This window comes from Aptenodytes patagonicus, chromosome 2 (genome assembly GCF_965638725.1).
Source record: "Aptenodytes patagonicus chromosome 2, bAptPat1.pri.cur, whole genome shotgun sequence".
NCBI lineage: Eukaryota > Metazoa > Chordata > Aves > Sphenisciformes > Spheniscidae > Aptenodytes > Aptenodytes patagonicus.
Window position 1 is genome coordinate 61,445,475 of NC_134950.1, and position 27,869 is coordinate 61,473,343.

General features: G+C 37.8%; 1 protein-coding gene across 3 annotated transcripts in view; it reads right to left on the reverse strand.

Moving 5' to 3' along the window:
• CDH19 (cadherin 19) overlaps positions 1-27,869 on the reverse strand; it is a 124,313-nt gene that overhangs the window by 21,987 nt on the left and 74,457 nt on the right. For 2 of the 3 annotated variants that reach the window (XM_076330049.1, XM_076330050.1), the window contains exons 3-9: positions 23,394-23,620; positions 19,730-20,021; positions 12,851-12,970; positions 12,039-12,203; positions 11,115-11,299; positions 9,671-9,928; positions 6,470-6,602 (exon numbers count right to left, since the gene is read on the reverse strand). In XM_076330049.1, coding sequence (XP_076186164.1) covers positions 6,470-6,602; positions 9,671-9,928; positions 11,115-11,299; positions 12,039-12,203; positions 12,851-12,970; positions 19,730-20,021; positions 23,394-23,591 — 1,351 coding nt within the window. In that variant the 5' untranslated portion in view covers positions 23,592-23,620. The remainder of the gene's footprint in view (positions 1-6,469; positions 6,603-9,670; positions 9,929-11,114; positions 11,300-12,038; positions 12,204-12,850; positions 12,971-19,729; positions 20,022-23,393; positions 23,621-27,869) is intronic. The other variant, XM_076330051.1, reaches the window with a different exon arrangement.

Here is a 27,869-nt window from a genome sequence, read left to right on the forward strand (position 1 = left end):
GCCTCGTTGCCCTTCTCTGGACATGCTCCAGCACCTCAACGTCCTTCTTGTAGTGAGGGGCCCAAAACTGAACACAGTAGTCAAGGTGCGGCCTCACCAGTGCCGAGTACAGGGGCACGATCACTTCCCTACTCCTGCTGGCCACACTGTTTCTGGTACAGGCCAGGATGCCATTGGCCTTCTTGGCCGCCTGGGCACACTGCCGGCTCATGTTCAGCCAGCTGTCGACCAACACCCCCAGGTCCTTTTCCGACAGGCAGCTTTCCAGCCACTCTTCCCCAAGCCTGTAGCGCTGCATGGGGTTGTGGTGGCCGAAGTGCAGGACCCGGCACTTGGCCTTGTTGAACCTCATACAGTTGGCCTCGGCCCATCGACCCAGCCTGTCCAGGTCCCTCTGCAGAGCCTTCCTACCCTCGAGCAGATCAACACTCCCGCCCAACTTGGTGTCGTCTGCAAACTTACTGAGGGTGCACTCGATCCCCTCATCCAGATCATTGATAAAGATATTGAACAAGACCGGCCCCAAAACTGAGCCCTGGGGAACACCGCTCGTGACCGGCTGCCAACTGGATTTCACTCCATTCACCACAACTCTCTGGGCCCGGCCGTCCAGCCAGTTTTTGACCCAGCGCAGAGTCCACCTGTCTAAGCCGTGAGCCGCCAGCTTCTCTAGGAGAATGCTGTGGGAGACGGTGTCAAAGGCCTTGCTGAAGCCCAGGTAGACCACATCCACAGCCTTTCCCTCATCCACTAGACGGGTCACCTGGTCATAGAAGGAGATCAGATTGGTCAAGCAGGACCTGCCTCTCATGAATCCGTGCTGACTGGGCCTGATCCCCTGGTTGTCCCTCTCATGCCTTGTGAGCGCCCTTAAGATGAACCGCTCCATAATCTTCCCCAGCACCGAGGTCAGGCTGACAGGCCTGTAGTTCCCTGGATCCTCCTTCCGGCCCTTCTTGTAGATGGGCGTCACATTGGCAAGCCTCTAGTCATCTGGGACCTCCCCCGTTAACCAGGACTGCTGATAAATGATGGAGAGCGGCTTGGCGAGCTCCTCTGCCAACTCCCTCAGCACTCTCGGGTGGATCCCATCCGGCCCCATAGACTTGTGAGCGTCCAGGTGGCATAGCAGGTCCTTAACTGCTTCCTCTTGGATTATGGGGGGTTCATCCTGCTCGCCATCTCTGTCTTCCAGCTCAGGGGGCTGAGTACCCTGAGGATAACTGGTCTGCCTGTTAAAGACTGAGGCAAAGAAGGCATTGAGTACCTCAGCCTTTTCCTCATCCTCGGTGACAATGTTCCCCCCCAACTTGGGTTGGGTCCTGATGCTTGAGGGTAGGAAGGCTCTGCAGAGGGATCTGGACAGGCTGGGTCGATGGGCCGAGGCCAACTGTATCAGGTTCAACAAGGCCAAGTGCCGGGTCCTGCACTTCGGCCACAACAACCCCATGCAGTGCTACAGGCTTGGGGAAGAGTGGCTGGAAAGCTGCCTGTCGGAAAAGGACCTGGGGGTGTTGGTCGACAGCTGGCTGAACATGAGCCGGCAGTGTGCCCAGGTGGTCAAGAAAGCCAATGGCATCCTGGCCTGTATCAGAAATAGTGTGGCCAGCAGGAGGAGGGAAGTGATGGTGCCCCTGTACTCGGCCCTGGTGAGGCCGCACCTCGACTACTGTGTTCAGTTTTGGGCCCCTCACTACAAGGACATCGAGGTGCTGGAGCGTGTCCAAAGAAGGGCAACAAACCTGGTGAGGGGTCTGGAGAACAAATCTTCTGAGGAGCGGCTGAGGGAACTGGGGTTGTTTAGCCTGGAGAAGAGGAGGCTGAGGGGAGACCTCATCGCGCTCTACAACTACCTGAAAGGAGGTTGTAGCGAGGTGGGTGTCGGTCTCTTTTCCCAAGTAACAAGCGATAGGACGAGAGGAAATGGCCTCAAGTTGCACTAGGGGAGGTTTTGAAATGATATTAGGAAAAATTTTTTCACCGAAAGGGTTGTCAAGCATTGGAGCAGGCTGCCCAGGGAAGTGGTTGGGTCACCATCCCTGGAGGTATTTAAAAGACCTGTAGTTATGGTGCTTAGGGACATGGTTTATTGGTGGACTTGGCAGTGTTAGGTTAATGGTTGGACTCAATGATCTTAAAAGTCTTTTCCAACCTAAATGATTCTATGATTCTATACCGAATACCTCTCGGAAGTCCTCCACTTATCAGCACATCGAATCCTCACTTACATGACATAGCTCTGAGAAATGTCTGCCTTCCCCACAATTTAATTTATTACTTTAGTAGGCAAGAAGTTTCACTGCAACAGTAACGTTCACATTAACTTGGTTGTGTTGTGGGGTAAGGACCATAATGAAGACATTTTTCCAATGAATAAAATAATCTTAAGACTTTCCAGGAATACTAAGTACCTATCAGCCTAAATATCTATCAGTATCAATCTGCTCTGTCTAAACCAGAAGTATGTCACTCACAAGAATATTCATTATAGTTAAAATATGCTTCATGATGGGTGCTAGTGTCAGTGCTTCTGACCTGTTCAGAAGTCCTTAAGGCATTTTCTTCAATTAGTCAAATGGACCTTTAAGAGAAAACCAAAATGTACTCCTTTCTGCCTCACTTCAAACTGTACGGGTTTGGTTGGTTCTTACATTGCTTTTTTAATGTATAATTCAATAGTTGCTTGGAGCAAACATTTGTTTTCTTGGATCTTATGGAATCTGTGCTGATAGCTTTGAGTCTTTTGCCAAAGGAAATGGCAGCAAAAGCAACTACCACAGAGATAAAGAGCTAGATACTCAGCAGTTTCACATTGCTATTCCTCCTGTGAAATCATCAGAGCTGTGCTAATTTACTAAAGCTTATGATCTGTCAGAGTCATTTCAAAAATACTTCTTTGTGGGATGACATTTATCTTGTTGAATCCCAACATCCGTAATAATACAATAGGCAATGAAACAGTGCTCGGCTTATTTTTTAAATAAACATAAAAAAGTAGAAGACATCCCTTTTAGAAATAATACCGAGTGTAGGACTTACTTAACCTCTGTCTACTTAAGTCAGAATTGGATGTGCAGGGCAGATATTTGGCTGGATTAGCATTAAAAGGAAAACTTTGTAACACTTCTTAGGAGGCAGGGAATACCTTTGGTGGCTTCAGTCATGTACAAAGTGGCATGGGAAGGACCCAGCTACCTTGGCCTATTCCTAACTTGCTTGTTCATAAGCTTCATGGATACTATATTGGCTTTAAAGCCTATCCTTTGCTTGCACAAACACTTAGATAGCACCTTTAAGTCTAGAGCTGACATTCACATCTCTTTTCTTTCACCAAATAACCCTTCTTTTTTTATTGATTTTTGGTAATAGTCTTGTTTCTACTTCCTTACTATATTTGGGTTGTTGTGTGTGGTTGTTTTATGGTGTTTTTTTTTTTTTTTTCTTCAGTATATGGTTAAATGACAAGGAAGAACATTTCTCACATTGCTGTTGGAAGATAACAGTATGGAAGTTTTTAATTTTTCTGAAATCACAGGTGTTTTGTATTGGGAGGGAGCAACATGTTAAAAAAACACTCTTGGAATCAGTGTCTGGTAAATATTTAATGAAGATTTTGGGTGAAGCAGAGTGACTCCTTTGACTGCAATTGGGGAAGGTGGTAGGCAACATTTATTTTGTCTTTTATCCCTTACATGGGAAAATAGTTGTCAGAATTTGAAAACAGTTATTGTACTCATATCTTACATTAAGCTACAGATCTTTCAATGAGCGGAAGATTTCTTTGTCATAATCTCTATGAGAGAGATCAGAACTTGAAAAACAAGATCTGAGAGAACAGGATATCAAGTGCAATAGACTGAATCACTGTGAAAAATGAAGTTGATGTTTTATTACTAGGGACCAAAATTAGTAACTTGCTTATTTTGGAGCTGTGTGAAAAGAAAAGCAGTGAACATCTCTAGAGACAAAATAGAACTCACTACTTGCAGGGGACTAAAGAAAGCTTGGCATTGTCATCAGCCAGTAAAAGAAAACTTGTGGGAATAGTAATAGTAATAATAAAAATAATAGTTTTTGTTATAATTATAATTTAGGCTAAAGCAAATTTCTTTACTTCCTAAAGGAAATGGACACAATTTTTTTTTTTTTAAAGGACTAATCTAAAAATTTAGAAGTCTGTCGACAAAAGTATATATGACCAAAGTAGGGTGACAATTAAATATTGAATTAATAATATGATCCATGACTGAAACCTTCAAAGAGCTCTAAGTTCTGTAGTCATGTAGTAGGTCTGGAACCTGTTATGAAAAGACATCTGCAAGACCAGTGCGAAAATGACTGTTGTCTCTTGTGGGTAAGTTTGCTTATGACTGGTAGTGCACTTTTCCAATGGGTGTATAGAGAAATGAGGATCAAAGTAAGCTCAAGCCAGTTGCTGTCATTGGGAATTTTTGTTGGTCATCTATAGTTCAATAGAGAGAAAGCTGGAGCAGATATTCCTCTTCTACATTAATTAATTGTCAGTCAATCATCTGACTCAGTAAATCAGTGTTAAGTAAAGCTGATGACTGAAGGATTTCTTGCTCTCATGCACGGTTAGAATGTTGTTGTTTATGCTTCAGCCTTGTACTAGGTGGAAGCTGATTACAACCAAGTAAAAACTGATCAAAGGAAACGTGATTTCTCTTGAGCTAGACCCATTTTAGGCATAAAGTAAAATAAGTCTCAACAGATTGCAGGTTCCGACTGCTTGCATTTAAGGTCCAATGAATTAGATCTACTTCTGGCTACCTTTAAATCACGCTGTCTCAATGGCATGAGGATAGGATGATCCACACAAGTCTGCAATAACAGAGGCAGGCTCCTCTTACTAATCCCTGTCATTGCAATGGAGGCAAAAGGCTTGTGTCCCTTATGAATGCCAGGACCTCAACAGGCCCTGAGGGAGGTTGTTGTTGTAATGCAGTTTCAATATCTGTCTCAACTGCAATGAATATCTTGTGTGGATGAACACTAATGGCATTTTGATTTGGCTTCAGTGGAGCCACAATGTCATCCACCAAATGTCTCATATATGCAGCGTATGTTATGACTATATTTCAAGGAATAAAATGCTACTAGTTCATAACATAAATCATTTCAGGTATGCCCAGACCAAGGTGACCTAACTTCAATGCTTTTGAATATGGTGCTATAGACAGTGACCTTATCATCATTAAAGAAGTAAAGAATAAGGATATGAAGATAATGAGCGCTCGGTTTCTCTACAATAACTTTCATTACTGTGAAAGACTCGCTTTCTTTTGCTGCAGGAGACACTTATTCATTTGTAACATTTGGTTCTTTCCTATTTTATTGTTTAACTAAACAGAAAAGTCCAGACCAAAGTCATCCTGCTGTGTTTCCATAGTGCTATTCAAGACATGACAAAAATATGCCAGAGATCAATTTTACCAACATCTGCTAGCTGCCCAACAACATGAGAAGTAAAATACATTCATGCTTCAAAACTTACAGAGAAGCTGAAAAGGAGGAAAATACTATCAATTCTCAAACACAAAATAAAGACTTCAATAAAAACGGCTACTGACTATCCTATATTAAACTTCTAGCAGTAATATTCTACATATATAGAGGGAATGCTCCCTTTTGGGAACAGTGCAATTTATGACTATGTGTTTAAAGTAGTCTTGGCAATAAATAGCATTTAACTGAGATTCAGGATTAAAAAAAAACATACTAAAGTATTTGGCAAAACCTGTCTGATTTATTGTTTGGACTCTAGTTTCATATGTTTTTTTTCTCCTTCCTGAGAATGGATGTGATTAGTTTTTAAATAATATCCCAATAATCTTGTTAAACTGTCTTATAAATCAGTAGCTGTTAGTTTTCTGGAGCGTTGTCCCAGAGTTAGGGCAAACAGATCACCAAAAGCACAAACAGAGGCAATTTGCATTTGACTTTCAAACCAAACTGACAGGTGAAAACTATATAAAGGATGCTTCACAGATTTAATTGTCACTGAAGAGAAGTCTAGCTGATTTAGGCCTTACATTCACAATTAATGAGCCACAGGTTTCTTACTGGTGTTAAATTAGACCCTGGTTAATTTCACACTAGTCAAAAATCTGGTGTGAAATTAACCAGGGTCTAATTTAACATCAGATCTTGCACTGCAGGAGCAATTCATATGCTTCAGTGTAACTTGAAAGCGTTACAGTCTCAATTCTATTATAATTTCCTTTCTTTTTTTATAAGGTCATCTTTTATGAAAGAGCACAGGACCTTGGAGCTCAAATACATTCCGCTTCTATTTAACTAATCATTTTAATAATGCTCCTTAATGTAGCAAGCAACAGTAATATAATGAGAAAGAAGCATGTATTCTCCACTTAAAAGAAGGCATATTCAGAGGATAATTACAGTTCGCAGTATATAAAACACAACGTTCCTTAAATTTCTTACTCACTTGTTTCTGTGGCTGTAACAGTTATGTTGTGCCAAGAAGCTATCTCTCTGTCCAGAGGTTTAGTTGTAATGATTGTTCCATTGTGTTCATTGATGCTGAACAATCTCTTTAAATGCATGCCGCGGACAATAGAGTACCTGCACCAAAAAAGTAAAGAGGTTCCCTAATACTGAAATGTTCCACCAGAAGCAAGGACATAGAAAACTATTGTCAGTTGAGAAAACAGAGCTGTGCATATATACATATAAATGTGTGCTGCAGCAACTCAGAAATCATGAAAAATGTACACTTATAAACATTTAAAATTCACTGCTGTCAAGATCAAAGCTCTTCTTTTTATAAAACTAAATATATCTCCGTTCTATATTAATGTGAACTGAATCTGAAATGCATTATTCATTCTTACTTCTAAGTCAGGCTCACAGCAGGTGAATGACTTCGTTGAAAAGAAACAGCAAAAGTGCCACTTGTGAAATGAATAACGGTAACAGCTAAGTGGAGGTATAATGGCAACTCTATTCTATCATTGCTGACATGCTCTGATGCCAAGGGAACGGGCATTATAAAGAAAGACAGACAGCTATCTGCAAAGAGGTGTCACCTAGGTAGGTACAAAATCCTAATGCAGGAGATGACTGCAAATGAGTCCAGTGTTCCTGAGTCTTCACTTAAAAGGCTCTGGACGCTATGTCCGTATGCAGACATGCACATGCACACGTACATACATACATACCATTCAATTTGTTAAAGTCTAACCACTGGTCACAGGCCAGAGATGGACTGAAAAAGACACCAAAGATATTGGTTCAAATGGAAAAGATATTTACAAATACTTTTCACGACATATAAAAAAGACCATATGTCAGAGCTCCTAGTAGAGTCTATTTCATGGAAATAAAACCTGTTTGAAGAGTTGAAAGGTTCTTACCATTCCAGTTTGGAATTCCCACATGCAATTATTCCCTCTTTTATTGTACCTTTAATTGAGCTTGACAAAGTCTTTCTGTCTCTTGTTGGCACTTAGGACTCCAGCTCAGATTATGTGCCAGCGGTTGGATGACTCTGTAACTTTTTATTTATAGTTACATTTTGTCTGTTTTGAAAATCAGTAAATGATAAATCAAGGAACCAGCACAACACAGTCAGTGAAAGTTCTTATCGTTTGAGCCAAAGATGTGACATTTATAAACATCTATTTTAGGGATTTACAATTCTTTTTTTTTTTTTTTTTTGTCTGTGTGTGTGTGAGTATTCCTCATCCTCTGCACCCAAAGCTTGTTTAGGCTTTTCTGACATTGGTGTTTTGTTTGTGGGTTTTTAGGCAATCTGGTTCTTGATAGATAATTTTCAGAAAGTCTGTGTTGGATACTTTTTAGTTATTTTTTATTATTTATGTAGTGAGGTTTTGTTGCATGTCTTTGTTTATTTTGTTTATTTGAAAACTGGGGTCCACAATGCAACACAGCTGGTTTTCTATATTATAAGAAACTGATGTCATTTATGATAGCAAAGGTTTCAAAATTAGATTCATATGCATGGCACTTAGCCCAATAAACATATCTTTACATTAGAAGTGACATGCTCTATTTTAAAAAAACCTCAGTGATGCAATATATGTGTCACAGTTTTGGGACTGTGCAGACATATTCACTTTGTAGCAAGTTCCATCAAAATATTTCAAACTAAGAAGTCATAGATATGCACTGTGTTTCAATGTTTCACAGGAGATGCTGCAGTCATCAAAATAAACCACAAAACAAGCCCTTTTTTTTGAGAAAAAAGAAGTACATGTGTATTTTTATTTATTCTTATTTAATTTAACTTATGACTAGCTTACTAAATAACAGTAAATGAATGCAAAATCATAGCAAATGGCCTTGCATTGGCTATACTTCTGAAGTCATAACTATAGGTAGCTATATATATATATTTCTGCTATTAGAAATCTGCTAAATTAATATACACACCATAAGTTATTTTGTCTCATCCATTTGTCCCTGTATCCTAGATTTTCCAAACTGCACGGTACACAGTGACGTCAAGTAACTCAAGAAGCTATTTTAAATGTAACCCCCCTGTTAAAGATTAATTACCTGTTTTCTCCCTTAAGAAACAGCAAAATTATTTTGCAAAATTAAAAGTCTGGGAGACTCTTTTTATATAAAATCTCTATGGGGCAATTGTGGTAGATGTAGGGAACTTGTATTTGGTCATGCTGAGCTGACCAGATGCCAGTGGAGCTGTTCTGTGTCTCCCTCCGAGCAGTAAGTCCATCCTTCCGTATCTCCAGAAGTTATTGGGAACAGACTGGAACACCTCCAGGCACTTACTTACAGGTTTGGCTGCAGTACCCTAGCTCTGCTGTTATGCACAGCCTCTTCCAGGCTACTCTTTAAAATATTACCCCATCTCAAAGTGATTGCAAAGATGCACAAACAAAGGTCATTTATTCAGATTTTAGGCTAGGGGGCAGGATTTAACCTAGTGTACTGGTTCTGGCTGGGATAGAGTTAATTTTCTTCCTAGTAGCTGGTACAGTGCTGTGTTTTGGATTTAGGATGAGAATAATGTTGATAACACACTGATGTTTTTGCTACTGCTGAGCAGTGCCTACACAGAGTCAAGGCCTTTTCTGTTTCTTACACTGCCCCACCAGCGAGTAGGCTGGGGGTGCACAAGAAGTTGGGAGGGGACACAGCTGACCCCAGCTGATCAAAGAGATAGTCCATACCATATGACGTTGTGCTCAGCAGTAAAACTGGGAGAGGTGGAGGTTGGCCAGGGCTGCTATTGGTCAAGGACTGGTTGGGTATTGGCCAGCTGGTAGTGAGCAATTTTTTGGGGTTTTTTTGCATCACTTGTTTTTCTTGGGGTTTTGGTGTGGGTTTTTTTTCCCCTTTGTTGTTTTCTTTTTTTCTTCTTTTTTAAATTATTAAACTGTCTTTACCTCAGCCTTTACTCAGTGAGTTTTCACAGTTTTACCCTTCCAATACTCTCCTGCATCCCACTGGCTGGGGGAGTGAGCGAGTGGCTGTGTGGTCCTTAGCTGCCTACCAGGGTTAAACCATGACACCTAGAATAATCTAGGCTATCACAATGAAAGCATGATTAACTGTAATCATGAGCCAAGGTAAGGAACAGAAACAGCCTTTGGAAATTCCAACTATTTTTATATTTGAGGCATGTTCACACTTAAGTTAGGTACCTGACTGGGCAGTCATCATTGTCTGGATCTCTAGCAGTTACAACGCCCACCAACGAGCCACTCACAGCCGCTTCAGCAATCTCCATCACATAGTTCTCAAAGGTGAAAACTGGAGGTTCATCAGCATCTTCCACATTGATTTTGACAATGGTTGTGTCTTCAAATGGTCCTTCTTTCAGAAAACGGTCATCAATGTACCTGTTCACAACTTTTGCTCGAATACTGTATCTCCTCTTGCTCTCATAATCCACTCTCTGTTAAGAAAGAGAGTGAGATGTGGAATATTTCTTTCTCTGTATTTGAATTAAATACAGTTCAATAAGTGGTGTGAGATAAAAGACAAAATAGTGCTACCCTTCTTTTGGGAATGTTTCAAAAGTAGTTACTTCTAAGATTTCTTTTTTAATGTTAAAAACAGTTTACAATTAAACTGTGCTATGCCATTTTTTGCTTTCACATGTAGGCTGGCTTTAATGTTATAGTTAAACAACACTGTGAAAGAAGTCTTCCCGTAGAATGTCAGCCCTAAGAAAAACAACTTCTTCTATTAGTACTTCCATTTCCAACATAGATGTAACATTATTGAACACTATTCTTTACTCTTATATAAACAATGCGAAACAATTAATCTGTAGGGGTTAAGCTGAGTATGTTAAAATTTAGTCTCTAAAGGAAATAAATTCCAGAAGGCAACAATGAGAGTTTAATAAACACGTAGTTATATTATTACTTTAGATAGTCATTATCTTCTGTAATTAAAAAAATAAATACTAAATAAATACCTTCCTGAATTGTAATAAATCCAAATAGGAGGAAAAAAAAAATATAGCATTCAGTTCTTCAGGCTCCTGGATTTCACTAGACTATCAAACTCTATCATCATTTCAGATGATGACCCAGATGACCCAGAAACCTTTTTATGTGATTCCAAAATAAATCATACAGCATCAAAGGCTCTTAAATATCTTAATTCATTAACTGGTATCTTTTTGAGTTTATTTAGTGTCTTTTCAAAGCTATGTCGTAACAAAAACTCCACTGTCTATCTAATACCGTAATACATTCTGGCTTCAGTTAAGTTTAACAGGAGGTGTTGGAAGTGAGGAAATATTGTGTACAATTTATTGACAAAGATTTTACAGATGATACACAGAAGAGAGAGAACATTTTCTCACAATGGGATACACTGTGTTGCGCAGCTGGGAATGACATTAAGATACTTTGACTGCCACTATTGTATTCAGAAGTAACAGGAATAAGTCAAAAAAAGTAAACAGAAAGAAAAGCATGTTTCTTTTTATCCTCTTAATATCTCAATCAAATCACAAAGCCAGAAGAAAAAAATCATAGTAGAATCCAAAGCAATGGGTCTTTTTTAAATATCCAGCTTGCTTGAGGAGATTCTTTCCAGTATTTAGAGATTTTTTTCTGAGATCTCACCTTTTTTAATAAGATAATTCCTTCTTGAGTCTCATTGTTAGTAATGATGCCAAAAACATCTGAGCTATCTCCTTCAATGAAATAGTTCATGGCTGCATTCTCCCCTATGTCGCTGTCTTCTGCAAAGACTTTGCCTACAGTAGTGCCCACAGGAGCCTCTTCAGAGACGCTCATATAGTAGAGTCCTAAAGAAACAAATACTGGCACAGTTTAGTGATCTGCCATGGCTAATAGCTGTTGTAGCTATGACGGCCTGAGGCTCTCAAAAAGTTGGGGAAAGCCCCCAACTTTTATTAGAGCAATGGATCTAATCCAGCAATGAATAGATCTTGGGGGCAGGGGATGACAAGCTTTCCACTCGGGAGTCCTCCTCTCTCAGCCCCACTTTAGCAGTAAATAAAGAGCTAAGGAGAACCAACAGGGTGAAAAAACAGTGGAGGGCAGCACTTCCCAGCTGCATTTCACTAGTTCTTCCTGACAGCCCAGCTAGCAGCTCCCATGTCTGCTAGAAACTCCCTGGACAGAGGTCACATCCTTTGCCAAAAAATTTACAGTGTCTGTCAGCAAAGAATGAAGAGAGGAGAAAAAGAAAGAAAGAGAGTGAAAATGGTACTAAATATCCCATTGCCCAGATTTTAGGCTTAGGTAGGGCAAACTATATGGAAAGCAGTTTAGTAAGCCATTTGTCTCCAAAGCCTAGCAATAAAAACAGCAGGCCTGAGGTCTTTTGTAATGATAGGTCTTCTTTTCCTCTTCAGTTTTGAGCTTTTATGTGGGATTTTTTAAATTTTATTTTTATTTAAATCTGTACACTGAAGTTAAAGCACAGACCTCTTCTGAAAAGACCTACGAGTGAACTTAATAGAGCTACACTAGATCTGAATTTCCTCAAAACTTCAACCACTGTAAGTAGCCTATACTCACGCTGTTGAAATTTGGGTGGATTGTCATTGATGTCAGAGAGGTTGATGGTAACAGTGGCTGTTGCTGAAAATGCCCCTGCTTGCCCAACCATATCTTTGGCTTGGATGATGACCAAATACTGATCTTTTGTTTCTCTATCCATTTGGGAAGCCATTCTGATGACCCCTAAAAATGAAAAGCATAATATAATAACATATAATAGCCCAATTTTTTCCCAACGTTTGGCCATATAATATGGGTATAAAAGCATCATTGGACACAGTTATGAATTTACATTCTAGACCATGCACAGCACAACTGTCCTAATACTGGGAATTAGTACTCATGGCAACATCTATGCTGTATGACAGATCCATTCTGCATACTTAGAGTTCTGGGGAGCAGAACACACCATATATCTCCTCCACCATATATAACCTTCTTTCTTCCCTAGACATCAGGATTTTGGAGGGATGTCATATATCCATGGTTTCTCCAACATAGAGATAGTAATGTCACATAATGAGTCGTAGAGCTGTTAAGCCAGAAACGTTCCTAGGTCCATTTTTTGGATGGAGTACTCAGAATCCAACTCTTCTCTTTAGCAAGATAATTTTCTAAATGAATTGAGTCTCTAGAGAGAAAGAATTTCAGCTTCCTATGGAAAAGAAAGAATTGATAGGGTTTTTTTAGATCTGGGAACTATGCAAAGATGTACCAGTGTAGGGCCGTATCAGCTGATCTTTGTGTTGAAATGAAGACAGACATTTTTGCTTGCATCCATTTTATGTTAGTTTATGAATGTTTTCAAGTTACAAGGTCATTTGTAGTACCTGTCTTTGGCTCCACAGAAAAATAAGGCTGTCCCTGAATGAGACTGTAAAGCAGACGGGCACTATTCCCATAAGAAGGATCATCACCATCTGTAGCTGTTACCTGTGTAACCGAAGTACCTCAAGGAAAAAAAAAAAAAAAGATTATGTTTATTTTCTTCTTGTATAAATTATCTCATAATTACAAAACATAAACTCTTTAAAAGCCTTTTAATATACCAGTTATATTAGCAAACAGTCCTGAAAATTTACAGGAACAAATGGCACCTTCTAAAATTTATCATTAAAAAGAGAAAATATTTTCTCAGCAACTGTTCTTGTTGCATTCAAATTTTCAATTAAAATAAAAATAAATAGCATATGACTTTTCAGCACTGTATTTATGTTGCTTAAATTACTACGTATTGTATGCCTTTTCCCCTAATTTCTGATATGTGGAGTACAACAAATTGTTTCTCCTCCCCTTGTGTATTCTTCAAAGTATTTTATGGAAGTTTCCCATGGGAATAAGAAAACACAGCCACTATCACCAGTAGGTCCGCTGATGATAAAGAAATTAATTGTTAGCAAGTAAAGCAGCCAAGAAGTATAACAAGGCTCTGATAACATTTTTTATCCTTGAGTCTTTATGAGCCTGTCCCAGTGCAAGAGTCACGGCAGAATCCCCAGTGCAAAAGACACAGCAGAATCAATCTGCAGAGCTTGATTTTGTCTCTGGCTGGAAGCTGGTTATATCATAGATACAAGATTGACAGCAATCTCATGGCACCATCAGTGATGATTGTCCTTTAAGAGAAAATATTCACAGTAGCATCATTTTGTAAGGTAATCATTATTTTTGTCTTTTTTCCTCACCTAGGTTCTGCATAAGAATACAAATATCACTTCTCATGAGGAACAGAGGGAAACCAAGCTACTTTCTAAAACTTTCTGACATACGTTTGTATGGTTGCACCTGCTTACCAATATAGCTGTGTAGTTATGCTGGAGGAGAAAAGAAAAAATGATGGAGCGGAAGGCGCTAGACCAGAAACACCTTTTTTACGGCAAACTCAAAGTTAATACTTATCCCCCATAAAACATATATATTAATTTCTGAGTTTTCTAGCAGTTTGCTTTATTTTTAAATAGAAATGAAGAAGGCTTTCTCATATAAGGTTATGCTGAATTAAATATTTTGATTATTTAAAAAAATATTTTTTGCATTTTCTCTCAATTTATTCAGCAGCACTCCAAGTGATTCTATAATGCATGTTATCTTCTCTCAGAGTAGAGGTACACTAAAATATTATTAAATGCCACCAACTTTTGGAGTTATATGTCATTCAAAACATACTTACAATACAAAACTTCTGACATTTAGGTGTGTATTAGGTGCGTGTATAGATGTATACATATATATATACTGTTCCTTATTGCTTTGAAGAAATTTAAAGATAAAATGACAGACTAATATTTAATCTGCACATACATGCTTCAGAAATAACAGTATTTTTTTATAAGACTGAAGGGTAAAGGAAATCCTCAGCTACACAACTGTTTACTTCGTATCAGCTATGGTCTATGGAAACTGTTCTAACTAATACAGGAAATTCATCCTCGAAGATAATTTTGCATGATGAGAATGCAGTTGCTTTGGAAAAAAAATGAAGTGCTAGTTAGGAAGGGATCAAGAACTGTGAATAATCTAATAGATACAGTCTGTTATACATGCCATTTTCTTCTAAATAAACCCAAGTGCTCACAACTACATTTAGAAATTGACTTGTTTAAAGCACCATATTTAATAAATCAGGAATAAAATCCAAGAAATATAGGACTGCAAAGTTATCATTACAGTTTTTTGCATCTCACTCATTTAAAGGTAGATTTATTTTCTATACAGTTTCTAACCTTTAGAAAGAAATGCTGAATCTAAACCAGCATTTGCTGCTTCTCTAAGCCCCAGCCTACTTTTCTGCTTGCCTGTTGACTCTTCCAGAGTATAGCAGAAGGCAGAAGCATGGAATTTGCCCAGTTGGGCTCAGTGAGATGCAGCTGGTGGATATAATGGAAAGGTGAGCAGGCAAGGGGCATCTCGTAAAGAGGGAGCCGAACTGGAGGAAAGCAATAACAGATCTCCTGCACTCTCAGGAGGAAGACTATTTTTAAACTGGGGTGGCAGGAGACCACACATTTTTTTAGGACAAAGATTTCATGATCACTATATGAACCTCTACATTAAATATGGACTATGTAATAAGCAGAAGAAAAATGTTATCCTGGGTTTCGAATACTTTTTCAGTTTTTAATTTTTCACTGCCATGAAGCATGTATTTCTTTATACATTCAACCTACAGTAGACAAAGCGAGCCATTTGTTGAATGGAATCATGTTTACCTAGACATTTGTATTTGAGCGATAGAAATTACAATGTTAATATTACGTACTCAAAACCTCCAAAAAGCCATTTTTTTGTAACTCCATGGTTGGGAGAAGAATAATTGTTCAGATACAAAGAATATCTTTTAAAACGATCAATTAACACATAACACCCCCAAACAAACAAGCAAACAACAAAACCCCAAAACCCCACCTCTTGACAGTCCAGCCATGACATGATATAATTGACAATCCAACCATGATACAGTTTCACAAGATTTATGTGAAAATGGATATCATGGCAGAGACAAATTAACTGAATATGTCTGTGGGCTTTCAAATACGCGTTTTTGAATATGGGAGTCTGTGTGATGTTGATATAAGGTTTAGCCCCGAATACATGTTTTATATACACAGTAATGTCTTAAGCTGGATAGTAAACATGCTTACACATTTTTTGCTTTTTATTAGCTTTATTTAAGGCAAACTACATTTTGCTGGTTGCTGTATAAGATTTTTCTTTGTATTCCTGCAAGCCTTGGTTTTACCCTTCTTGGGCAAAACATAGTAGTGCCACTTATATATCGCAGCCCATTAGGTAAACTGTAAGGCCCTCATATGGCAAATAGTTATTCATTTTTCTAACTAGAGCTTGAAACCTATAAAACCATTAAGTACTGATATATTATTGTATCTGACTCTTAACCGTTCCATCAGATATACTGCATTTGTACAAATTTAACAGCTATATGGAAGACACTTAATGTAAAATTGTACCAAATGCCTGAGGGAAAACCACAGCCCTGTGTTCTCAGAAGAGAGTCCATTTGCTGACACACTTTTCATTTACTGTGACATTTGCATATCAAATCCTAATAAAATTTAGTACTGAACATAAAAGAGAGCTAAAAAAGAAATAAAATGTATTCTAATTTGTTGGCACATTAGTATATATATACTGATATTTGTACCTAACTTTAGGCAAAATTATCTGTGCCTATTTTCTGTTTTTCTGTGTTTCTCTGAGGCAAGTGGCCAGCTGTGAATTATTCTCTCCTTGCATTCTTAGTTCCAGATAAAATGTTCACTAACAGTGAACTGCTTTCCCAGTAGTGACCACGCTGCCTGAGCATGTTTTCTATGAGGAAACTACTAGGAGATCCCAGGTCTAGCATAAGTGAGCTGAACTGCTGCTAGAGAGCTCTGAAACAGAGCAAAGGCAAAGTCTCTCTATTGCAGATTATCATTTAAACTAATTCTTGTCTACATCCCTTACTATGCAAGAAGATGTTCTATTTTACTGGGAAAAAAGCACTGATATAACTATTACGGTATCAACGCTGCAAATTGTAGTTGGTTACTGTTTCTATCTACCGGGAGGTTAGAAATTTCCTTGTAAGGATTAATGCTTTAGGATGTACACTGAAAGAGGTTTCACCTCAGAAGTGCAGTCCCTACCCTTTGAGAAGCAGGGTAAGCAAGCCCAGAGAAGTCCTCATGGTGTGGCTCAGCTGTTTCATTGGAGCTGATCACTGTTAAGGTATATACTATTATATACCATTCCACTTACATTCTATATGCCAGACATACACATTAGTATGCCAGCAGTGTAGCAGTGTCTACATGGAAGAAGTAGGTGAAAGAATGATCTCTGAAGTAGCTATGGTATTAGTGCTAGAGATGTTAAATGTAGAAGAAGCGGTGTAGAAACTATTTCAAGATTCATAGGACTGACTTAGATTCATATATCATACACTGGATGATTGCAAATCTGTGAGTTTACTCTTTCAGGTAGTCTGTGTCTGAGAGAGGAGGCACACAGGGTTCTTGTTTTATTTTTCACCCATTCTGACAAATGGGAGGTGGTGTTACTTCTGATTTTTTTTTTTTTTCATTTCTTATATTTCTACATTTTACTAGAATTTTTTTTTTTTTATAATCTTACAGGAATATCACAAAATAAATTAAGTTTTTTGCAGTTTAATTTTATGCTGAAGTGATACAGTATTTTAGGAATTTAAATATATAACAGATGACACAAGAGATTGGATAAAGACTGCTGAGCCTTTCATTTTTAAGGTATCAGTTTATAGCCAACTCAAGTCAATATGGATTGAAACTTCTCATCTGCCACCTGCTTGCTGATGGTTTCAGGTGAGAAACAGAGGTATACAGGAAAATATTACTACTGTCGTTTTTGGCCATAAGTACTGCCCTAACTAACTTTTTTTTTTTTTTTCCCATATAGCCATCATTAAGACAGGAGCTCATCATTAAGACAGGAAGATAAAATAGAAGGAATCCCTAAGTCAATTCTTTATATACTTCTGTGAATGGTTACAGGTCTGTGTGAGTATAAATCCAGCCATACTAAAGTATTAGTTATTTTAAAAACATTTTTATAAGAGACCAAATGCCTCATAAACAACACTTTACCACAGGGGGGAAAAAAAATGAAAAAAAAAGGAAAAGAAAAAAGGACATTGTCAAAGTCCTAAATCTGTGCAATCCCAGATAAAAATACCCAGGTAATTCTAGACAATGAACTATGCCCATTATTACTGTGAGAATATAAAAAAAATTGCAAAGGTCCCTGACAAGGCACCTGTCTTCTTGCCTCCAAACTTGAGTGAATGAACAAGATGCAAATGCTAGAATTCTGTATCCTCTGAACAAGCAAATGTTTGAGTTAGGAAAAGTTATTTGACCAAGAGCTCAGATGCAGAAGTCTTGAGACAAATAAGTGTGTCTGAATGGAAGAAAGTAGCAGTGAAGAAACAATCATACACCCAAAAGTGATTTTCCCTGGTTGAAGGTGGTATAAGCAGGGTGACTAGGAAATAAGTTGATTAAATGGATGTCTTCTGTACCTACTGCTGGTAGTAATGGTGAGCTACTGCTTCCTGGCAGAAATTAGGATACTAACCCCACTTTTGATTAAACCTCAGGCATTAATATCCTTTTCTTGAAACTCCTATCCAGGCTGGCAGAAAAAGCTAAAGTTTACAGCTCCCTGTGAAAGATTCACTGAATCTGCCCTAAAAGTTGAATGGGTAATGCTGAAAGTAACATAGTTTTTATTAACTTTTATGATCACTGATTATATTATGTTAATGACCTCATTAATTCATACAGTTTATAGTAGCACAATATTTGAATTTCTTTTCAATATTATTTGCAATAGAAATAACTAAAAGACATAGGGGTACGAATTTAAAAGATTACTGGGATTCTTTCTGTAAGATATAAAGAATCCAGTTTTCCTTTGATTTTGAAGCTAATTATTTGAAGATAACTATCTATAACATGCTTGTTTATGTCGGCTGCATTCACACTTTTTTATTTTTAACGATTTAAATGTATGTGTATACACATTGCATATACATATGTGTATATACACATATATGTATGTATAAACCTGTATTTGTCAGATGTTGACTTTGCTTCATATTTTTTGTATTAAGTTTGCAGATACATGACAGATCCTAGTACAGGTCTGTTTGATCGTGTGCAGGTGGGAAAGAAGAGGTGCAGGGTTTAAGTTGTTCCTCTTGACAGGAAAATTAAAATTCATGTGTTTAGGCAATCAGAAGGCAGTCCTTCACTGCACACCATCTAATCCAAACAAAGAGAAACTGACTGACAGCAAAGAGGCTTGGCAGTGTAAATAGGTAGGGATCATACATGGTGTGAGGGTGGTCATCACAGCAGCCCCACATCAGCTTCATACCATTCCTGTTCTGAACCCATTACTTACAGGAAGGAAATTATCCCTATCTTTGGGGGGGAAATGGTGAGTGCCTGTGAAGTGAATGTGATTCTTTTCCATTTACAGTACAATATGATTTATACTACACAGCGTATAATGAAGACATATTGTTTAATTATTAAGCAGAATCAGAGTAGACTGAAGGATGCTGTTGAGTGCTTTTCAGTTCAACCAAGCTTATATTTATATCCTTAAAAGAATCAACTGAAGTCAGAGGACTTTAAAGTTTACATGCACAGTATTTTTCTTTCAGATTGGTAGAAGCCTGAAGAGCTGACAGGTTGTAACAATAATCACACACTGAACAATTTTCTATAGACTACGGTGCTATACTGATTGAAAAAGTATTGAAATCTGTTAGCCCCAAATCTCCTTTGCAGTATCAACAGGCTATAGTAGTCTACCTATTTCGAATGGTAATGTTATATTTTTAAACAAGTACCAATTTCAAGGCTGAATCACTGATGGGAAAGACAACACTCTATAGTCAATCCAAGCATGTATCCAGATTCTGTAAAAGGACTTGGATACATGTAGGTACCTAAATATTTAAAGGCAAGGATGTTAAATAGAGGTATGCACAACCTTCAGTTTAAGCATATACCTTTGCAAATTTCCAAGCTTATAAAATAGTTTGCTTCCTTCTCACTGAAAGACAGTCTATAAAATATGCTATTAAGATTTTATATCAATATAGTTATCCAGAAAAAAATCAGGAAATAAAGAGTTTGGTTCACAGCATGTCATACCTTCAGGTGACATCTCTGGAACAGTGGCCACATAAGGTCCATCCAAGAACTGTGGTTCATGATCATTGACATCTCGAACCTTGATAACAAATTCTAATGCAGGTTCAACAGGAAGCTGAGTGCTCCTGTTAATTGCTTGTGCTCTTAGAGTGTAGAATGGTTTCTTTTCACGATCCAGCTTTTGTGTCACGTAAATTTTGCCATTATTTTCAATAATAAAAATGCTTCCAGCTCCCTCCCCAGTCAAAATGTATTTTAGGTTGCCATCCTGCTTGTCTAAATCTGATTTCAGCTGCAAGTACAAAACAGAAAAATAAGCCACGTTTTGGGAGGAATAAAGTTTTGGAACATTCATTTTAGGCTTTGTTTGTTTTCATTCCACAATGAACCCTGTCACTAGTGAGCCTTCTTGGGTACTAATATTTAAAAGAGGGTACTGTCACATTTTTAACCAGTCATAGCTCAGTTTTAAAGTATTGATATAACAGGCATATAAATGCATGGTAAACCTGAAAAAAGTTGCTTCAGCCACTTCAAAGTGAAGGGAATTAATGTAAGTACTTACTTTAGTTCATTGCTTTATCAGCTCCCATAAACTTCTGCTGAAAATGATGCAAAGGTCATTAAACATTATCTAAATTTTTTATTATTACAAATCACAAGTGTACTTTGTAAGTTTTATGTATTTTTTTTGTACTCAGCAATACTAAGTGTAAATATGAGAGATGGTGTTCTATTTCTGTTGAAATATTAAAGAGATGAAAAGCCATTCTATGGTATAAGCTTGTATTATTTATTCTGAAATAAATTGATAGGCATTTTCCATTTCCTTCCAGGATGATATGCATCCTCTGTTGTCTTGTTAAGATGAACTTTATGGTGATGATTCCTCTGATGAAGCTGAGCCCTGGAGACCATTGCGGTCCAGCTGCATTTGTTCATGCCAAAGAAATAGTTCTGTTAATGTAAACAATATATAACAGTACTTTTTTAATAACAATAACTTAATTTCTTAACATGTCAAGCATCCACAGTTGAATTTTATGGGAACAGCAATTTCTATCATATCATTAATTCTCTACTGTTTTCTTTATTTATTTTGGGTTTAGAACAAAAGTTGTAAAAAACTCTAAGAGCCTGAATAATCATTGAAAAATCCAATGTTAAAAAAAAAAAAAAAAAAGTTTTAGTCAACTTGCTTCTCCTACAAAGCAGCAGGTTTTAAATGCAAATATGTCTACCTGTTGACTTCAATAATCTCACTGTTTTGCTTCATGCTTATTGACCTTACAGCTCAGTGTAGAATATGAGGCCACAGAGTAGTAAAGAAGTAACTATGGGGTGTAAAGGGCACATTTCCCTATTGGATCTACTCAACATATTTTGCAATAGCTTCTGAAGTTGCAAAAATCATTTTAACTTTTCTTTGGAACAATGCCCATGCCTTTTGAAGATTTTCATAACGCATAATTGTCTGCATGCATCAAATAGATAGTTTATTCAGAATGTGACTGGAACACTGCTCTGAGATATGAGGAACAGTTTTGAGTTCCTGCTCTGAGTTGTGTCAGAGTATTTAAGCCCTAAATTATACAGAGTTAATTCCCCTTGCCAATACAAGAGATAGAATTTTCAAGGCTAGGGAGGTTAGAACCATTTAAAATATGAACAACTTAAAGTCAAATGTTTTCAACATAAGTAGTTGTGTGCAAAACATGGGGCAGGTTCACCCCTTTATGAGCAGTCTGGTTGAACTCGTTTTAACACCATCTAAATTTGGCATCTGGCTAAGGGACACCACAGATTCTTTTTGATCCATAAATCTTGGTTTCCTTGTCATGAACCCCAGGCATGGGAAAGGTGATGAATATATAGATCTTTAACCTAAGATGGGGTTCAGATGTGATCACAGAGTGCATCAAACCCTTAGAGACTGGAAGCATGCCTCGGACTAGCTGTTTAGACATAACCTGTGTATGAAGTAACATAACCAAGTTTAGACATAACCAAGTGTTGAACCACTTCACTCAGACTCATTTATCCTCAAAAGATTTTCATGACCTTGACCATGTTAAATGAGAGGTCTCTTACAGATGACATTTGCTGAGAAAGTAAGAACTGAAGGTTCTCGGTTTACTTGTTTTATTAAGCTAGATGCAAAAGAATACTATGCAATGAGAACTGGGAACAAGAATTTATGTACTTGCACTCATATGTCTGTCATTGCAGTGCTGATGGACACATTTCTTTATCTTAAACACGTTAAATGAAAAGGATTCATGAGTCTATGTTAAATGAAATTTGAAGACTGAGCTCTGAATCTGATTGTGAAAAGAAGTTTATATGGAATAGTGACTTAAAAACAGAGACTGTCTACCTTTGTATTTTCGTTGATGCAGTTTCCTTCAGGGCCTTATTTACTAAAAATTCATGTGTTGATCATAGACTATCACTTCATTTACTGAAAGAAGAGCATATTCTTCTCAATAAAAGACACAAGTAAATATGTCTGATTAGACAATGGTTAGATCGCAATAAATTAACCATAATCTTCAATAAAAATTCCCCATAGTTTACCTGTGAGAAATAGAAAGGCAAGATTATGAAAATTTTCTAAAGCTGTATGAAAATATATCACATTTATGAAGTTTCTTTACAGGAAACTGTTTTCCAGCTATGGGAAAAGCAATAATAATTAAAAAATGAGTATGTCTACTTTTGTTCTTTCAGAAGTGAGATATCACACTTCCATAGTAGCTACTTTGAAGGGGCTGTGAAAAAGTAATTAATGAATTTTGAGCACTTCACCCTTTGGGCCCAATTAAATTTTAGTGCTAGTTAATTAGCAGTTAAACTTATTTTGGTTCATTCATCTAGAAAGTGCCTTAAAGAAAAGAAAACTAGATCTCAAGATTACAATTACTTCTAGCATACAAAAATAAATAATAATAATAAATAATAATAATAACAATAATAATAGTAAGGAGAGAGAGAAGAAAGGGGCAGATGAAGCCTCATTAAGACAATTATCTTAAAGCACATTTTTAAAGGAGGGTGAAAAATAATTGCTCGTGCTAAACCTACGTTAATCTAATGGACCATGCAGATCCCTGTAGTTTCTCAGTGGTAAAAGGATTTGGTATTAATCTGCTTCATTAAAAATTAATGAGGGGTAAATCAGCTGCTACTTAGTGTAATAGAAAATCATGCTAAATACTGTTTGTAAACTACACTGCACTCAGTATGGCTGCTTTGATGCACTGCCAAAAATAGCACAAGCAAATTGCCAGATGTTGATAAATGAGTCCTTAACTTTCAAGAAGACAGAAAGGAACTTTTCAGCTTGATACCTTCATCTGCTGTGTATGGAAGTAGTTTTAGTAACAAAGTGAATGTGGAGTTTCCTTGACAGCAGATCTAGGTGAAGGAAGGTCCTTGGTACTGCTACGACCTCCAGCTCTTGGAGTTCTCTGACCCTAAGTCAGGTCACAGGAAAGGAGAGATGTTGTGCTGCCTAATTACAGCTCCCTGAGCTCCTCTTTCTACCTTTCTTGATATTTTCAGGTCACTGGAGATGCTTGGTCTTCCAAGTCAAGGTAGTAAGCTGCTAATCAGCAATGCTAAATTTAAACTTGTATTGTCCTTGAATCATTACTTATCATACCTGTCCAACATACACAGGCACCACTGAAGTCTGTTCCTCAGTTGCAAAAAGTGGCTCCCATACCCAGCCATGTTTCACTCTTTGAACTGCTGTGAAAGACTGATCTGTGTTTTGAGCGCTGCGGTTCTGCATGCTTGGACAGCAAGGCCAAAGTCGAACCAGCATCAACACAAGAGATAACAATGTGGAGCAATTCATGCTGAACCCTTCTTTCAATCAATTTTCATCTGTGGAAGAGGAGAAAAAAAGAAAAACTTTGACAAAGCATCACTTTTGTCTTTCCACTTTTACATATTGATTCTGTGCTAATATAAGAACTGATTTGCAGTGTTAAAACCTCCTCCTCTCCCTAAAAAGAAAGAACTGAAACGAAGTCTGTTTCTGATTAAAATAGAGATTCTCTTAGATGCTGTGGCATGAAAATCAAGTGTTCAACTTTCCTTTATGGATATCCTACACAGGGACTTTCTATGCAAAGAAAGAAAATCATCCTTCAATTAATTCATCTTCCAAATTAAGCTGGGTAATTGTATTGTGTAGCCTAGGAATAACTTGATTGGAATAATTGTATGTTTCTGCTTAGACAGGGCTCATTTTGAGCTGCAGTCACAGAACTGCCTGAAGGGTGAACATCTAGCCTTAGTGGCCCTGATGATTGACAGCTGAAACAGAGCGGTGGAGGTATTTTTTTTTACCGCCTCATTCACTCTTTCCCAACTCAGCAAAATGCCTGCAAAAATACTGAAGGTGGTAGGATACCATGAAGAAGCAGCAAAAATGTGCAACTTTCTCCTTCCTGGTCAATAGAAATCATCTTAACTGATTTCACCACCTCTGACATTCTTGTTTTCAATTAAACAGACAAAGGGCAAATGCATCTTGAAAGCTGTAGGTTTCTGCAGCTAGTTTCATTGGTACAAAGTATTCTTTCAGAAAATGAAGGCTTTGCACAAACTATATGCTATTATTGACTTTTCAGTGATTTTTAGTACAATAAATGAAACTCTGAAATTTAAATAAAGTGCAATGCTCAGTTAAGAATGGACATCTTCTATAAGGCTGTCGTGGTTTAACCTGGCAGGCAGCTAAACACCACACAGCCGTTTGCTCACTCCCCGCCCAGTGGGATGGAGGAGAGAATTGGAAAAAAGTTAAAACTCGTGGGTTGAGATAAAGACAATTTAATAGGACAGAAAAGGAAGGGAAATTAATAATAATGATAAAAGAATATGCAAAACGAGTGATGCACAATGCAATTGCTCACCACCCATTGACCGATGCCCAGCCAGTTTGCCAGCAGTGGCCCCACCCCACCCCCAGGCAACTTCCCCAGATTTTGTTCAGCATGACATCATGTGGTATGGAATATCCCTTTGGCCAGTTTAGGTCAGCTGTCCTGGCTGTGCCTCCTCCCATCTTCTTGTGCACCTCCAGCACCTCGCTGGCAGGGCAGTATGAGAAGCTGAAAAGTCCTTGACCTAGTGTAAGCACTGCTCAGCCACAACTAAAATATCAGTGTGTAATCAACATTATTCTCGTCCTAAATACAAAACACAGCACTGTACCAGCTACTAGGAAGAAAATTAACTTTATCCCAGCTGAAACCAGGACAGAAACAAAAAGGAAAATTTTGAAAATCCTTACCACACACATTTCAAGTCTTAAAACCTTACTTGGTGGTGTGGTTTAACCTCAGTTGGCAACTGAGTACCACACAGCCGCTTGCTCACTCCTCCTCCCCCCCCACCCCTGGTGGGATGGGGGAGAGAATTGGAAGAGTAGAAGGGAGAAAAAACTCTCAGGTTGAGATAAAAACAGTTTAATAATTGAAATAAAATAATAATAGCAATAATAATGTAATAAAAATAATATAATAATAACAACAATAATAATAATAATAAAAATAATAATAATACACAAAGCAAGTGATGCACAATGCAATTGCTCACCACCCACTGATCGATGCCCAGCCAGTCCTCGAGCAGCAACCCCCCCGGCCAGCTTTCCCCAGTTTATGTACTGCACATGACGTCACATGGTATGGAATGTCCTTTTGGCCAGTTTGGCTGTGCCCCCTCCCAGCTTCTTGTGCACCTCCAGCCTTCTCAGTCAGTAGAGCATGGGAAGCTGAAAAGTCCTTGGCTAGTGTGAGCACTATTTAGCGACAACTAAAACATCGGTGTGTTATCAACTTTGTTCTCACCCTAAATCCAAAACACAGCACTGTACCAGCTGCTAGGAAGGAAATTAACTCTATCCCAGACAAAACCAGGACACTTGGCAATGGCATTACACATTCTTTTCAAGGCTTTAGCCTTGAAGAATAACATTTCCTGTGCAAAAGCAGTCTGGTTTATGAATTTAGCACATGCCAGTCAGTTTGTGCAACACACTGGAAAATATATTTGGCTGTATTTGCTTCAGGCCTGACAAATCCATGAGCCTTTTACCTGTCCAGGATGAAATATGAATTTATCTATTTTAAGATTATGATTTAAATAATAATGTTATAAATACCCATCCTTATGCAAAGCGAAATGCCATAATTGTTTAAAATGACAGACAGGTCATATAGACAACTATTTCTTTCCTTCCAGCAATTTTACATGATGTTGAACATTATTTTGTTAAAATGTAATCTGCGTATGTATATTTACTGAGAAAAAGATAAAGGAGTTCTAAGAGTAAGGCATATAGAATCGTAGGGGTTAAAGTGCGCATTCCAATTTCTTAACATTTTCTGTGTTTCAACTGTAAAGCTGTAACAGTGCAAGACAAGACGACTAGAAGGAATGTGAATTGGGTACTCTCTTATTTCAGTTTTCTGTGGAAAATTGCTTATTTTCCTCAAGCTGCAAGAACAATATTTGTGACATGGAAGACAAGTCCAACAAAGCTCAACTTGGCTCTCAAATAAAGCTTGAGTGAGGTTTAAAAGGCCTAAAGGCCTTGGGGAGTCTCTGTACAGCGGGTGTATTTAACGCTAAGCAGTAATTTGCACAGAAACTAATCTTGAAAATGAACATTCATTTTATTGCAGTACATACCAAAGGACAGACAACTCAAACAATGAAAGCTGAATAGTCAAAGAGACCTTTCTGAGGAATCATAAAGAAATTTATTTCAATCACTATTTAAATGAGGAGACAGGTGGTCAGTCTGGGCCATAGCAAACACCTCTGGCTACCCATTAGCTGGTGTTTTGTCGGCTTGTTCTGACACTGCCCACCTTGTTCAAAAAAGTATTTCAGGCTTGTGGGGCCGTATTTCCTGCAGAGTGAATGTCAAACAGACACTCATTATCAAACTCATCTGACAGACACCGTGTATACACATCAACATAGTGAGGGTACAGAATATGGCTACGCTGGTCTACTGTTGGCCACCTTTTAGCAATACACTCAGCAGTTAGCCATCAGCAATGAACAGCTTAAAGAGCATAATTAATATTTTGGTCCATTTCAGTGTCTCCTCTTTACTAATTTATGTTAATAGTCTATGATACATGGATTCAAGCATCACGTCTCAGACAAATTGGGGGGGAATAAACATTTTTAGAATTTGATATGTTGCACACTGGTATGTGTATAAAAAGACTTTAATTTGAAAATACAGACAGTAGGCAAATTATTGTAAAAAAACATAAAGCTATGTAATGGAATTGAGAGTTACATGTATTTCTGGTTTTCTCTTCTCTGCTATATCAGACATACGCAATTTGCCTTTACTTTCAGGACCTTTCAAAAAATATTTGTTTCCAACATCTTCCTACTCATTTGGCATTGAGACACTGCCTCCAGCCTCTGGCCAGCACATGTTGCCATTCTTTATAAATCCAATTCTTCCCTTGTGAAACAATCACCTTCTTTCTGTTCCACAGACTGTAACTCATTCTCAGAAGTAGCTCTTGTGAAATACCCATAAACTAATTTCTTATTCCCTCCTCTATTTCTAGTCTTTCCTTAAAAAATCTAAATTTCAGTGTTACCTACTTAAAGGAAAAAAAGCGTTCACAGTGTTTAAGGTGATTCTGTGCTGAGACTGCTGCCTACCACAGCGATTAGTATTGTCTTGTTATTCCCTTGTACTCCTCTGTCTTTCCCTATCCATCTTATCATCTCTTATTTTACACTCAATTTGTAAGGTCTTTGTAAATGAAATGACCTTGTACTCTGTGTTATAATTATAATATGCAGCAGAAGGGAGGATTAGTAAAAGCACAGAACTTTTAGGTGCTATAGTAATATACACAAATAGATAAATTTTTAATAGAATAATCTCTCATTAAAAAAAAGACAAATATACTTTCAGAGATGAGCAAATAAGCTATCACTAATAATTTCCCAAGGGAACAAAAGAAATGGGGACGATTGTTCTGCTCCTGTCCTATTCTCCAGGAAGTACATCTTCACTCTCTCTCACTTGCATTGGATTGCAATTAATAAAGACTGATACTTAGAACAGAGTAATGAGAAT